At 34.5% G+C, this 16,511-nt stretch overlaps 1 protein-coding gene and 1 pseudogene across 14 annotated transcripts; both read left to right on the top strand.

The window, feature by feature from the left end:
* The first annotated feature begins 50 nt into the window (after positions 1 to 50).
* LOC101258799 (heterogeneous nuclear ribonucleoprotein Q) lies at positions 51 to 13,120 on the top strand. Of its 14 annotated transcripts, none has more exons than XM_069290638.1 (13): positions 171 to 445; positions 610 to 878; positions 1,014 to 1,649; positions 1,728 to 1,817; positions 1,910 to 2,149; positions 2,663 to 2,884; positions 2,961 to 3,261; positions 3,351 to 3,661; positions 3,753 to 3,865; positions 3,949 to 4,055; positions 4,157 to 4,233; positions 4,323 to 4,404; positions 4,609 to 5,081. In XM_069290638.1, the coding sequence occupies exons 2-12, from the start codon at positions 843 to 845 to the stop codon at positions 4,398 to 4,400; spliced, it is 2,211 nt and encodes a 736-aa protein (XP_069146739.1). In that variant the 5' UTR covers positions 171 to 445; positions 610 to 842; the 3' UTR covers positions 4,401 to 4,404; positions 4,609 to 5,081. The 14 variants fall into 14 exon arrangements, 11 of the variants coding, with proteins under 11 accessions (XP_004248986.2, XP_069146736.1, XP_069146738.1 ...); XM_069290639.1 differs by having other exon boundaries at positions 3,952 to 4,055; XM_004248938.5 differs by lacking the exon at positions 610 to 878 and having other exon boundaries at positions 51 to 445; positions 3,952 to 4,055.
* LOC138338752 (uncharacterized) lies at positions 9,734 to 15,827 on the top strand (annotated as a pseudogene).
* The last annotated feature ends 684 nt before the right edge of the window (positions 15,828 to 16,511 follow it).

The following is a 16,511-nucleotide window of genomic DNA, read 5'->3' on the forward strand; positions in this document are numbered from 1 at the left end:
TTCTCTTGTCTTTTTCTCTTTATAATTATATTCTTATAGCTTGATTTTATAACCAAAAAAAATTAAAAAAAAAATAGTTGTAACAAATATATTATGATCTTGCTAGGAAAACGGGGCGGGTATGCCCTAGTGTTATCTAGGCATCAACTAGGCACAAATAAAGCAAACCTAAGAGAGTAGCAATTTGTAGCTCTTGTTTCTTTTTCACGACTCACATACATCTCCTTACCAACTATGCCTCCAAAATCAGCGAGAAAGACACCTACAGGTTCTGGATCCAAAGGAGGTCGCCGTACATCTCGTGCCAAGCCAAAGTCTCTTCAGGAACCAATGGAAGAAGAGAGTAAGGATAACGCGGTAGAGCTCAAACAAGAATTCAAAGTCCCTGAACAAAAGCATGAGGAGCCTGAGCAACCGTTGAATGCCAAACCTGTACAGAACAACAGTGAGTATTGATGGAATTTGTGCAACTTGCTTGAATATTATCCCTCCTATTATATATCTGTTGACAATTGCTTTGCAAATTGTGATAATTGAGAGTTTGTCAAAAAAGAATTACGGGTCTAAATTGAAATACAAGAACTAAGTAATAATATTATCCTGTTCTAGGTTGGTAAGGGTGAGCTGTGACCATCACTTAAATCTTATGGCTTGCTAACTTTCAATAAATGAAAAGTCACGTTTCAAACAAAAATTTTTTAAAATGAGGCGCCTCCAAGTCCAAGAGGATGTTTGAGGCGTATGAGTAACATCGAGGCATTCATGAGTTGGTTCCAAGACCCGTCTTTGCTGGACGAACCCTGAAATAATGAAAAAGGGTGAGGCTTTTGCTGGGATCTTGGATGGATGAAAGGGTCCCTTATTCACAACAAGGAAGGGTAGGAAATATTACAGTAACATTAATCTTTTTTCTTGAGGATTTTCCTCATTCGGTTCTTTTTAAATTTTTTCTTTGATGATAAGTTACGTCATCTCTAGAGTTGAATATTGTTGACAGCTTATACAACTTGCAGGAAAATTATGTTCGGATACGAGGCTCTTATTATCTCCATCAACTGGCTTGGGAGGCTTATTTTTTTTTTCTTGTGGCAGAGGTGGATGATGTGAAAGAGTCAATCGATCAATATGGAAAGGGTGAGCGATTAGATTTGGAGGACAATGACCCTGAATATGACCCTGAAGAATATGTCACTGTTGATTATGATGAGAGAGGAATTGAAAATGATGATATTCAGGAAGAGGGAGATGAAATAGAGGAAGAATCTGAAGAGGTAGATGTTGATGAAGAGGAAGAGGGTGATATGGTGGAAGAGGATGTTGAAGATGTTCATGAGGAAATTGAGGGTGATGAAGAAGATGAGTATGCTGGGGAGGAGCATGCTGAGATGGTTCATGCCGCTGAGGAGGAAGAACATCATGAAGTTGTTAAAGAAAGGCGTAAGCGGAAGGAAATTGAAATATTTGTTGGTGGTTTGGACAAGGATGCTACTGAGGATGATCTCAGGAAGGTCTTCTGTAAAGTTGGCGAGGTTACCGAAGTGAGGCTTATGATGAATTCTCATACAAAGAAGAATAAGGGATTTGCGTTCCTGCGATTTGCCACCGTGGAACAAGCAAAACGAGCTTGTACTGAGCTGAAAAATCCAGTGGTAATATATGTTTTATAATTTTTATGTGACTGATTTTAATTCCTCATAGAAGGTATTTCCTGACAATGGAATTTCCAGATCAATGGAAAACAGTGTGGTGTCTCTCCAAGTCAAGACAATGATACTTTGTTTTTGGGTAACGTATGCAAGACCTGGACAAAAGAAGCTGTAAGTAGGCTAGGCATATCATATTGTCAGAAATCATGATTCAGTCTTGAGGAGCTGCTTAACTAGTAATTGTTGTTTGCTTTCCCTCCCAGTTAAAAGAGAAGCTGAAGCATTATGGTGTTGACAATATTGAGGATTTGACGTTGGTCGAAGACACTAATAATGATGGACTGAATCGAGGATTTGCTTTCTTGGAGTTCTCTTCGCGCTCAGAGGCAATGGATGCTTTTAAGCGGTTACAAAAGAGAGATGTTATGTTTGGTGTTGATAGGCCCGCAAAGGTTTCTTTTGAGGATTCATTCATTGATCCTGGGGATGAAATCATGTCACAGGTAAACTCTCTGGACATATATCTATATTTTAATAGAAGGAACAATGACTGGTCAAGTATAGTTAGTATATTGTCATATGGAGACTTTTGTTGTTGTGACTCTTAGCTTATTTTGGAGGTACACAACTTTAAAGAGTTATATTATGTTTTTGAACATACTTTGTCCTACGGTTTGCTTTGTATCCCTTCTCTTTTAGTCTCTTCTGCTGCGAAGAAAAGAAGATTGATTGAGGACGCTCTGTATTTTAATTTTTCCTTTCTACAATAAATTAGATATGTAGCTAGGTGCTAGCTGTTCAAGTTTGGCCTTTCCCCCATTGCATTAATTTTTGAGCTGGGTAGTTTGGTCATCTTCTTTCCTTGTTAGTTCTTTGCCGATGAAATTGATGCTTACTTTTTGAGTCTTCTTGAGTCAATTGCTGATATCTATTCGTTATCCGACAGTGGGTGAACTTTTTTAATTTTGTATTGATAAATTAAGATATGACTGTGAGTTAATATCGCTTGAGTTCAGGTCAAAACGGTGTTTGTTGATGGTCTTTCTGCATCCTGGGACGAGAATCGTGTGCGGGAGTTTCTTAAAGAATATGGGAAGATTGAAAAAGTTGAGCTTGCCAGAAATATGCCTTCAGCCAAGAGAAAAGACTTCGGATTTGTCACCTTGGACACCCATGAAGCTGCAGTTACTTGTGCTAAAAGTATTAATAATGAGGAATTGGGTGAAGGAGATAACAAGGTTTGTTTTCTGTCTTAACAGTATCCCTGAATATATGTAACTCTTGCGAGTGGTTTCTTGAAGTTGTATATTTCAGGTTAAAGTTAGGGCCAGATTATCAAGACCCCTTGAGAGGGGCAGAGCGAAATATGGTGGACGAGGAGATTTGCGACCTTGGCGTATGTCCATGCATGGTCCACGTGCCCCTTGGGGTCGTATAGTGCCACATAGTCGTGCTATTCGAGGGACTAGAGTTAGTACACGTGTGCCTCCTGTAGTTAGTCGTGGTTTTAAGCGACCTGCAGGATCGAGAGATAGACGGGCTGTGATGGATTTGCCTCCTAGGGGAAGACCCACAGCTCCACCATCTAGCAGATCATATGACCGAAGACCACCTGGTATGAGATGATTTCTGTCTTCCATCAAAATCTTCTATTTGAAATCTGCTAACTTTATGAATGACCAAATAACTAAGAGTGAATTGCAGTTCCCTCATATCCAAAGAGTAGCTTGAAGAGGGAGTATGGACGGCGTGAGGAAATCCCTCCTCCCAGAAGCAGAGCAATAGCTGAGTATCCTTCGAGGGTTCATTCTGACAGACGTGCATCCTATAGGGATGAGTATTCTTCGCGTGGCTCTGGTTACCCTGAATTGCCTAGAGGTACTCACTCTGCAGCAAGGAGATCTTATGTTGATGATGGATATGGGCAACGGTTTGAAAGGCCTCCATCTTACCGCGAGGGACGTGGTCGTGAATATGACTCTGCATCTGGTTCAAAACATCCATACACTGCAGGGGTAAGTTATCTTCACCATAAACTTGATTTAAGATATTTTCTGATCTGCACAAGAAGATACAAATTAATTTATCATCTTCCATACATGCCAGGATGATGTTCATCCCCGCTATGCTGAGGCAGGAGTGCAGCATTCTCGTGCTCGTTTGGATTACGAACTTGGCAGTGGAAGCGGCTCCCATTATGGAGATTCATATGGTGACAGGTGCCTTATAATTGTTATTTATTCATTTTTCTTCCTGTTTTGCAATCATTGGTACTATATTGATTTCCTTATTTACATATTAGTAGACTTGGGAGATCAAATCTTGGATATGGTGGCAGTAGGGGCTCACTTTCTGGTCAAGATTCTCATGGGATGTATAGCAGTCGTCAGGATATGGGTTATGGTGGAGGTATGTTCTTTTGTTCATTGTAAAATCTGATTATTTTTCGTAACATTTGTTATTACATGTATGTTTAGAGAAAGCTGTCTTAATTTTATTTTGGTTTGCAGGCTCCAATGGTGGAAGTGATGTAGGTGGAATATATTCATCCAGCTATGGTAGTGATTACATGTCTCGTGGCAGCGATGTATTCTTCTACTCCGTTGACTTCTGCTGGAGGCTTTAGTGTTTATCTGATGATAACTGTGGTTCCTGTTCTTCTCTGATGAATTTCAGGTTGACTCGGTTTATACTAGTCGTGGCATGGGTGGCAGTGGTTATACGGGAAGTGGTGGTTCTGGATCATACTACTAAAATGGTACATCTCTTATTATTAGCAACCATGTGTTTCTTTTGGTAGTCATGCCCTCAGAACTGAGTATCCTATATGCTTTCGTGCCCACCTCCCTCCTCCCTCTTCTGTGGGATGAAGCCGCGAAGATTTTTCTCACTTTTTTCTCTGTAAGAGCTGTATTTGAAGATATGGAGCATGTGGTTACCCACCAACTTATTTGTGGTACAGATTGGAGTTGACAAAAGAGCTTGCAGTTCGATCTGTTAATATGGAAGCCCTATGCATTGACATGCCTCTTGGAGAGATGGAGTTCATCTATTATCTGTTGCCTCTTTGTGTATGTGGGGCTAGAGAATTTTGCATTGAAGAGGCTGTATTTCTGTGAATCATCTTGGATTTTAATTGGGAAACAAGACACCTGTTCCTTTTCTGATGTAAGGAAATTTGAGCTATATAGAGCAAACAGATATCTATTTATTTCTGGTGTCTGCACATGCACTATTATCTAGTGGTTTCTTCTTTTAAGAATTTGCTGGAGAAGTGGAGGAAGTATGCTCCATGATTATTCGAAAGAAAATGATGCCAAAAGCTCAACTTACCAGTTTTCTAGTTGTAATTATTAGGATATAACTACAATGAAGGATCCATGCGAGTTTTATATGGACACTTTATATCTAATTCTATTTGATATTATTGTCATAGAGTTACTGCTGCACCAATATCACAGGAAAAGGATCAGAAGTAAAGAGCTTAATTTTGTTATTGGAAGTGTACATTTTTACTAAGTTAATGCATCGACCTGCATTCCCGAATTATCATCTATTTGCTTCCGGATGGTGAGTGATTAAGGGTTAGATGAGGGAAGATGAATGCATTTTGATGGCTTGAGAAAGAAAGAACTCATGAACCAGTGTTATCTAAAGCAGAAAGCATAAAAAAGCTCTAAGGTTTGTTGGGGCCTTTGAGCGCGAATTGAAAATAAAGCGTGTGTTTTATTGAGAAAAGGTGTAACTGGAGAACACACACACACACACACATATAGTCCAAGACTAATAATTATAAAGTATGAATAACAAATATATAAACAAAGAAGTTGATTGTTTTTACGATAAAGTGAAATGTCAATGGTTCAACATCGCCTCTTCAGGAAAAGCTCATTCACAAGGAAAAGCGTTTCTTATAGCCTTGATGATAGTGAAGCACATGTTAAGCGAGGTGAAGCACGTAATGCATTTTGAGCCTCGCTTTAGGGATTAAGCACGCCTTTGATAACACTGTCATGAACTCTATATGCCGAAGTTGCTCATTACCTAATTTTTATTGTTGAGCAGAGTGAAGTTGGATTGTTATAATTGCGCCTGAAATTGTTTTAGATGAGGGAATATGAATGTAGTTTGCTGCTATGGTCTGTGGATTGGCAAATAAGTTTTTAGCATTGAATAGAAGATTGTGCTTAATTCGTTGCAGCTTGTGAGCTGTTTCTGAGTATCATGCATTCTCGACTAGCTTTTTGGTAGTTTGCATGCACAAACTCGGTTTTTATTTTTCTGACAGCTTAAACTGCAGAGGAATTTTGAGAGAAGTTGATAGTGCATAACTGTTGGTCTATCTTAAAAGCGTGAGGATGAACAGAATTTGAAGATTTGCACTTTGGTAGTATTTGTGTTATTCCATTATTTGATAATACAGTCTACTTAAAAGCTTGTGTATGAAAGAAAGTTATCCTTGGATAGTGTGCTGATCTTGTGAGTTTCTGGGAATGAGCCAATACTGATTGTTAATGCAGTGGGAGTATATGAAGTAGGGGTAATGGAGGCATTTAATGTGCTTATGTCAGTCTCTGGTAGCTTACCCCAACTAGAACTAATATTATATGAAGTAATATAAACATTTTTTTTTGTCATAGCTACTCTACATATACCGTGTCCCTTGAATAGACTTTAGTTTATGTTATGTTTGCCTTTAAAATATGTGCTTGTGGGATGGACACTTGTAGGCTATGTTGTTTAGACTCTTTTAAATGATTCTGAGTACCATAGCTTGTAGGTAGGTAGTTTCCTCTCACAGTAACAATGATTTTTCTTTTTCATAATGGGGGTTCTGTGCACTAAGGTTTTACTTACTAGCTTAACCAGAATAATCAGAATTGGTAGCAGGTAATGCCGCCCATGTAATGCTCTGTTTAACTACTATTGATTATTTAAGCCTTCTCTTGCAAAAGTTGCAGTGTCATGTGAGCATTGAGTTTGAGTTTGACAGATACATGCTGCTTCAGGTGGATTGCAGATATTTTGCTGTTTCATTGTCATGTTTATATTTCATAGATTAGATAGGGGTTTTCTAAATATGTGTAAATTATAGTAATAATATTTTGTTGAAAACAATATTCTCTTGTTGGTATATAGTGTGGTTGGATCAGACAGACTCTTTAGCGCTACCAGCTGTAATGTGTAGTTAAATTTGATGAGTAATGCACTTGTGGATCGTTAGGGGAGGTATTTTACCCAAATAAAAGGAAGAGAATTAAATCTATGGTTGCCCTTTCACCTCTAGTAACGAATTATCATTAAAAAAAAATGTTACACTAGTTGAAAACTGGATACATAATAGAATCATTACTCATTAATTTTTCTAGGTTTACCAACTACTACTGCTTTCAGATGAAGTGTTTCATGCCTACTTAATTGTTTGACAAAATTCCTTGCTATTTAATAGTTAAAGAACATTGGTCCCAAAATGATAGAGGCAAAATTATGAATTTGATCGAGCATAGGCCATGCTATCGGAATGATAGGGAAAGTAGGATTTCTTGACCTTAGTCTCTGGATTAATTGATAACAAATAAAAATCATTTCAGGAATCTTGTCCACAGTAAAATGTTTAACTCGTCAAGGCTGCCTGGGGTTTAAATTTACTTTTAACTTTTTCTATTGGAACATTATTTGCTAAGATAATTTCTTTAAATCTACTAAAATATTCAACATGATTCTATGAAAAATAATACAATTTCTTAAGTACTTCTGTTGACCTTTAAAAATAAATAAATAAACTTTGAAATCACTATCCTATTAAATTAATACATAATAAAATAATAAACTTCATTTTTAATGTCAAATTTAACTAGAAAAAAAATCTCAAATGAATTATGCTGTGTGGACTGAAATTGAAAAAAACTTATTATGCGGACAGAGTGGATTAAAATCTTTTTTTTATTAAGTTCAATCCGCTCCGCTCCTATTTCATACCGTCCCATTGCAATCTCTATGTTTCCCCCCTTTGCTTGGAAATTGAGTATGGAGATAAATAAGAAAATAGATTCTCCTTTCTGTTTTGGATTAGTATGAAAAAAAATAGGATGTTCAACACTAGGTCATTTTTCTTACAAATGGAATACGGTATTTCTACAAAAAAGTGAATTAGTATTCATTCAATATTTTTGTTTTAAAATCAAAATAAATGGTGATAGGTTATACGATGCTAGAAAATAAAAGACGAAGTAGGCAATGGCAATTAAAAATCAAAACTATGGGCGATTATAAATCAATATATAAATATAGTTAGGTGATAAGGACGAGTTCGTTGTATTGTAGTTTAAGCCTACAAAACAAAATACACAACTTCTTGCGAGACCACCCTTTATTTTAAATTAGTAACGGATCTTTATTGTAAAATGAGAGGAAAGTATAGGATAGTAAACAATATAGGGAGACAAGTGGATTGAAAAGTATAAATCTCTTTAAATGTGTATTTTCTAAGGGTGAAATTACGCTTTTATAGGGTGTTTAATCATTCTTTTACAACATCTGACAATATGTTACTATTTAATTAATATAATGAATTGATACATTACGTTAGGATATAGATTAAGAGAAACATTCACACAATTAAGTGGATTTGTCATACTTCCCCTTGGATGTTTATAGATATTGTGTCTCCTTAAAACCTTACTAGGAAAAACTCAGTGAAAAAAAATCTAGTGAAGGAAAAAATACACATATTTTATAATACGCATTGAGTGCTGCCTCATTAAAAACCTTATAGAAAATCAATTTTGTCATTAATAGGTTGAACATGATAGGGTTCATGAAATGATCAGTGATGCTTTCGGGGTTCAAGGTGGGATAGAGCCGGAATAATATTTTGATGAAGCTCCTAATGAAGAAGCAAAACGCTTCTATGATCAATTAGAAGAGTCTAGTCATCCACTATGTGAAGGGAGTCTGCGTTCTGCCTTGTCAGTTGCGATTATGAACTCAATGGTTGATCTTTTGGGTGAACTAGTTAATTCAGAGTTTAACATATCAAAGAACTTTTATCAGGCAAAGCCTTTGTTGTTCAAGTTAGGATTGACGTATGATAGAATTTATAGTTGTGTTAATGACTGCATGTTGTTTTACAAGACTAATTGTGAATTAGAAAATTATAAGTTTTATGGACATGCCCGTTGTAAGAGGACTTCGACTGGAAAGATTGTCCCAGTTTAGGCGATGCATTATCTACCTCTCATTCCTAGGTTAAAGAGGTTGTATGCATCCCTGAGGTATGCCCTATGAGATGACATCGTGAATATCGAAGGTCGTCGGTGTCTTGTCTCATCTATATGATGGTGAAACGTGAAAATATATTGATAATGTATATCCTGATTTTACAAGTGAACCAAGAAATGTTAAATTGGGATTATGTCAAATGACTTTATCCCATTCTCTAATGCAACTTCGCCTTATTCATGTTGGATGGTAGTTTTTAGTCCGTATAATCTTCCTCCTGAAATGTGCATGACCATTTCGTACATTTTTTCAAACTGTGTTATTCGAGGTTCCAATAATTCAAAAAGTTTGATTAATGTCTATGTACAACCATTAATAGATGAGCTCAAATTCAAAAAGTTTGATTAATGTCTATCTACAACCATTAATAGATGAGCTCAAACAATTATGGTTTGAAGGGTTTTGACTTATGATATGTCAACTAAGAAGAATTTTGTTATGCGTGCTTCTTTAATGTGAACTATTAATGATTTTTCCACATGCGCGATGTTGTTTGGTTGGATGATAGCTGGAAAGCTTGCATGTTTGTATGCATGGAAAATAGTAAGGCATTCATTTTAAAGAATTACAAAAAAAATACATGATTTGATTGTAATCGCCAGTTCTTGCAAATAGACCATGAGTTTAGAAAGACGAAAAAATACATTTAGCAATCCATTACTCACAGGGCACTTCCTGGATATGGTGTTGAACATAACTTGACCAAATAAAGCATATTTTAAGAGTTGTCGTATTAGAAGGACAATCTGCTACGACATAATCTTGATGCGATGCACATTGAAAATTATTTTGATAATAACACGGTGATGGATGTTAAAGGTAAGAAAAAAGACAATCCAATAGCAAGAATGAATTTAAAGGAATATTGTAGGAGAAAAGAGTTATGACTGCAGGAATTACCGAATGGTAGAATAATTAAGCCAAAAACCAACTTTTCATTCACATTAAATGAGAAACGTGAAATTTGTGAGTGGGTTAAAAATTTGCTGATGTTAGAGGGCTATGCTTCAAATTTAGGAAAGCGAGCAAATATAAATGAAGAAAATTTGAAAGGTATGAAAAGTCATGATTTCATGTGTTCATGAAAACTTAATTCCTAATGCTTTCAGACATCTGCCAGAAAGGATATGAAAATCAATCACAGAGGTAAGTCTTTTTTAAAGACTTGTGTTCTGAAAAGTTGTTGGAGAGTAGTTTAGATCTAATGGAGGAAAATATTGTTGTTATTACTACTAAGTTGTAGAAGATATTTTCATGTCATTTATTTGATGCGCTGGAGCATCTTCCAATTCACCTTGTACAAGAGGCCCGACTAGGAGGGCCGGTTCAAACAAGATGGATATATCCATTTGAAATATTCACTAAGTTATACATATTCACCATTTCTTTTATTAACATATATATATATATATATATATATATATACACACACACACACACATATATATATATATATACATATATATATATATATATATGTATATATATATATATGTATATATATGTATACACACACACACACACACACACACACACATATATATACACACACACACACACACACATGCAGAAAAATTGACAAATCCAAGCAAACAATTAAGCAAAGAGGAAAAATCGAAGGATTATTTGTTCAAGATCATATTGAGAGAAAAACTGGTGATTTTTATTTTTACTACTTTGGTGATAATGTGTTATGTAGGAGAAACAGGCTCAATCGCAATGATGAAGGCAATATTGATCCTTCATTGTCACCGTTATCAATTTTTAATCAAACTGATCGAGGATCTAGAAAGTGTGAAAAGCGAGGCTTCAGTGATATGAAAATGCAGTCAGTTGTAACACATTTTTTACTTAATTTTTCAGTGATCCAACTATGTCTCAAGTAAGTGCTGCAAATATGTTATCAAATTACATATTAATAAGTGTTCATTAACTAACAAAATACTTGAATGTAAAATGATCAGCTTGTTCTTAAACACATGCTTAATGAAGCCATCCATACAACAATTTTTAATTTGTTATACAACTATGTAAGTGTGAAATAACTAAATATTAAATAATATATTCATGTTATGATAAATTATATTACTTGAAACAACAACAATCATGTAGGTTTACGATGAATACTCAAGTGTTCAAGTACTGACAATGAATAAGTATTGTGTCAATGGGTTTAAGTTTCAATCTTAAGAAGTTTCTAGGAACAAGAAAACAAATAATAGCGGCGTCTACATACAAGGTTATGTTGACGGTGCTGGCCAAACTATTGAACATTATGGTGTCATTCATAAGATTATTGAGGTGAAGCATTGTATTATTTCGGTGTGAGTGGTTTGACCCATCACACAGAGGCACAAAGGGGGACCATAAACATAATATAATTGAAGTTAAGCACACCAGGAAATACATGAGTTATGATCATTTTATCATTGCAGAAAATGCTTAATAAGTGTATTACATTCCGTGTCCATTGCATAGAGATAAAGCAGATTGGTGGATTGTTATAAAAAAGTAAGTCTGTGGAAAAAATTGATATTGACAATGTCTTAGATATGGCATATTAACATGATGTTGCAATTGTTCAACAACAAGTTGATGTTGAATTGGAAATCACTCTACAACATCCTCAACACATATTAGAAGAAGTATTCGATGATGAGTTACTAAATGTTGAGGAAGAAATATTCGAGAATGAGGAAAATGAATCATTTGATAACGAACAATGAGATGATAATGTAAATGAAACAACCGAGGAGGAAGAATGTCAGAATGATGGAATTGAAACAAGCGACGAGAAAGTGTAAAATGAAAGTTAGCTAGTATAAATATGTAAGTTAGTATATTTTGCTAATTTTATTGAACTTATGATTTTTACATATATTATACATGTAAATTTTCATACAGATGTCATTAAGCGGTGATGGTGATAGGTATCACGACCAACTTGAAGTTAGATTGACTAAACAAATTAAAAAGAAGAAGTCTAGGAGATCATAGATCCTGAGGATATTGCAGGATCTATTTCCTCTGCGCCAAAGCGCATCAGCCATGATACACATATACTTGCTATTCTGTTTGGTACAACGGATCCTCGATAATGTTATCCGAATTATCGTCGATCAGTTGGTCTTCCCTTTACTTTAGAGGCATTGCCTTCACTACACTACGAGACCTACCTTTACAGGCTATTCGTTGAGGACAACCCTTATCGGCAGATACTCCATCTCCCATAGGTACATCTCCCCCGTTATCTGCCATGAAGATTCGAGATTCTAGTAGTGAGCAGTTAGATGCTATAACCAATTAGCCTCTATTGAGTCAACGTTATGTGCATCTTCATGTATCACCCTAAGTTACAACTACACCTAGTGCTACTCCAGGTGATGAGTTGCCTCCTTTAGTTCATGGCTAGAAGGACAAACTTGGTAGAGTCATGATTGAGCTGGATGGATCATCATAAGTTTGGTTTGTTATCTATTTGTTAGTTTATTTTATTTATTTCTTATACTTTAATATATTATTGATGAACTAACACATTTATTATGTGTTTTGCAGGTGACATCCGGTAACGGATGCTGCCGGGGCTTTAAAAGATTATGTTAGAAGAGTTTATGTACATGCTTATCACTCTTGGAGCGAGATCCCAAACAATATACGCCAGATAATGTGGATCATTGGCACCTAGATAATATAAATTGTGGATCATTGGCACCTAGACTTAAAGATTTTTTTAGAATTAATCCTCTGGAATTTCTAGGGGTGAAATTTGAGAGGACCCACAGAATTTCATCGACGAGGTTGATGTTTCCTCAAATTGGCACATAGCATGGTTTTCAACCAAAATGTCCTTTTTAAAGAATACTTTTTGCATGGATATCATACTTAGTAAATTTTATATGTAAACCCATATTTCTTCTACTTTTCTACAGAGTGTAGGTTCCGACATTTGAGGTGATTCCTTCTGGTCGAAGCTTGGATTGATTTCTTCCAAATCTTGTGGTGTGTCCTCATGGATCTGAGGAAAAGTGCTTTATTTATATTTCATGTCTTTCATTATGTAGATACTTTCTAGACTTTCTATTGTTTAGGATTGTGAACCTATTTTGAGACCTCAATTGTATTAGATGGCCATGTGAAACTATGTCTAGACTTTCGTTGTTTTAAATAAAGGTTTTAGATTGTTTGGATAAAAAGTTTTAAATTCCTCACTATTTCCTATGTTTTTATGTGATGATATGCTATGAGGCTTGTATCAAACTTTTCGGTGTCTTATACGTCGTGTCACATCTGGGTTCGGGCTCGGTTCATGACAATGTGACAGTTTGATGATGTATCTAAATTTAGATAATAAAGTAGATATATATTTTTTAAATTTCCAATTCTTTAAAAATGAAACTAGTAATTTACGCCTAGAAATATTCAATAAGTCTCTTTTTTGCTGTTTCTGTAAACATGCACTAATTGTTGTTACAATAAATATGAGTTTATTGTTGCTTAAACAAAAAATAACAAAAGAAAAGAATAAAAAACAATAACGGTATAAATAAAATAAGAAAAGAAGAAGAAGAACTCATGTGGACTTCAAAACAAAAGGAGGCATATGAGTAAGGATAAGACAAATCAAAGTAATTGATTTCTTTTAGAAGATAATTTATGTTCTTTATCGAGTTTTTGGCTAAATCATCCCTCAACTATGATCTCAATCTAAAATACATCATTGTATTATAAAAGTGAACAAAAAACATCCTTCGCTATTAAAAAAGTTGCAAGATTCATCCTTCTGTTTATTTTAAAAAAAAACTCAAGCCACCAGCAAAAAATGTGTCCAGTCGAATGAATATTTGTACACGTGATTAAGCTAGTCAAGCTGGGTGATTTTTTTTATTTTTAGAAAATGAGGATCAAAATATTCAAACAAAATATATTCAAATTCTAAATATTCTTTATTAAAAAATTGTCCAAATATAACTCCATTATCAAAAACTTTAAATCAAGTAATTACTATTTAATTTTACAACAACACGCCTACGTAATTTCACTAAATTACCAGTATATTCATATATTGTATAAAATGTGAATTTCATTGTTTATATAGTATATCTGTACTATATTTTTCTCTATTAAAGAGAATCTCTAAATAGTTGCACACAATATTTTTAAAATAATTTTTTTTCGCATAATCTTTCATACTATTGAATCCTACTCTATAAATAACCTTATGTATTGTTGCAAGTCAATTTACTTGATTATGTAAAAAGCATATAAACAAACAATACACAAAATTCAAATTATGAGAATAAAATATTCATTTTTTATCCAAGCGTCCTACATATGATAAACTAATATTAGAAGTATGATTAACATGTTAGGGAAAAATTTTTCGCATAAAGAAAATTATTTAATGACTACATCGCGGATGTTGTTGTGTTTATAATATAGAAAACTAGTCTTCGATTTATAGGATTTCATATGTTTCCTTTGAGAAAAAAAAATAACCAAAAGTACAAGAAAATTATGTTTTTATATTTCAAGAAAGTTAAATTTTATGCTAATACTTTAACTTTCCTTCGAGAGAAAAGTAAAACTAAAAATATGAAAATTAGCATAAAATCCTAAAAAAGTTTAGCTCAATGACAAAAGGGAAATCTATTGGATAGTTGTTCATATTTAAATGTACACCTCAATGACAAGGGAAAATCTATAGGATAGTAATTCACTAGAATAGTAGTTAACAAATATATAGTAAAATCTCTCTAAATTCATGTAGGCGCGATAATTAAATATTATTATTTTATAAAGGTATTATTTAATCGATTAAGTAACGTTTATTAATTTAAAGAGTATTTGTATGCTTTACTTTTTTTAGCCATCGATCTATTGACGTTATTCAATTTTTTTTATTTAGACTATGTGTACTTGAGATTCGAGGCACAATCATGTCACTACGATCACATTTGAGAGGAAGGCATCCGCCATATTGCCTACTTGTCTATAGAAAGCTCGGGATAGTGTTGAATTTCCGGATTGAATGTTGCCGCATGTTTTTGATGAGCTGGGTTTGTATTGTAACACATACAAGTTTAAGGCGATATCAAACCAAGCCAAAAAAAGAGGCTAGAGGCAGTTTTAATGGTGGCTCGTTGCACACCGGAGGTGCAAAGTCGTTGGAACAATTACAAGAGAGATGATAAGTTCTAATTCAAACTTTTACATAAATAATTATTTGATTCATATATATCATATAAATTTCAATTTTTTATGTATAGGAAAAAGAATTGGGACGCACTCCCGTTGCACGGGAGGTTTTTAGGAAGACTCATGTCAGTTAGAAAGAAAATGAGTCGGATCCGGATGTGTGGGTGGAAGAAAGAGGCAAACGAACTTTTCAAAGTTGTTTAACATTAATAATATATGTTAATAGTGAATATATTATTATGTATATATATTGATGTCAATTTTTATATTAAATATGCCGAATGAGTTTTAGAATTACGTCGCTGAGAATATAGATAGGTCGGTTCAATTGATACCTGAACTTTTCACGCAGATTTGGAAAGCCAAATTAGTTTGGGGACACACAAGGGTAGTGTCTATGGCCTAGTCTCTCTAAACGATGTAAGACGACTTTAGTCAGGCATAGAAGGAATTGCATCATCAAGTCAAGTCGACTTACTTGACGGTGTTCAGGTTGCTGCTATGTCGGATCAAGTAGCTAAACTTACCACTACGCTGGAAGAGTTGAATCATAGAAAAGTAGCTGAACAAGAAAACATGAGTGCGACCGTTCAACAAATCAAAGAATAAATGATGAACCTCGGTCGCCGACCTACTACTTCGGCTCCTGATGACACTTACGACAGTACTGATGATGAGGATGATTGTATAGAACCCACTCCCTAGTTTAGATTTCTACACATTTATGATTTTCTTGAAATTTTAAAACATATCTTGAAAAACTTTATAAGCCTTTAAATTTTGATTTAGATGCTTTTGAATGTATTTTAAGTTTCTTAATCTATGTTTATGTAGATTGTTATAATTTATGTATGTTTGACTGAGCTGAATAATGTACATTTGAATTGAATTTAACTGAATTTGCAGGTGGATCTGCTGTCAAAAAAATTACAAAAAAGCGACGGACTACGTGATTTAGTCCGTTGCTTTTCTAGATTTTCAAAAAAGTAAATTTCCAGAAAATCTACGGATAGTGTCCTATAGTCTGTCGCTTTTATGGAATTTTTGAAAATAAAATTTCCACAAAAGCGACGAACTGCATCACCTTTTGGAAATAAAAAATGAAAATGAAAATGAAGAGACAGAGTTCGTCTTTTGTTAAATAAACATAAAAAAAATCAAAATGCGATGATGACTGTCGCTTTTGAAAAAATATTGAGCTAAAAAGCGACGGAAGCAATTGTGTCATGTTTTCGTCGCTTTTGGCCAAAAAATCGACGGACTGCGTCTCTTGATAGTATTTAATAATGTAAGCTACAAGGTCTAACATGTACCTTAAGTTCAACCACTAGCCCTTCATTCTAAACACGTAAAATCTCATCTACGACTCTAATCTTCAACAACACACTC

This window comes from Solanum lycopersicum, chromosome 10, assembly GCF_036512215.1.
Source record: "Solanum lycopersicum chromosome 10, SLM_r2.1".
In the NCBI taxonomy this organism is placed as follows: Eukaryota; Viridiplantae; Streptophyta; class Magnoliopsida; order Solanales; family Solanaceae; genus Solanum; species Solanum lycopersicum.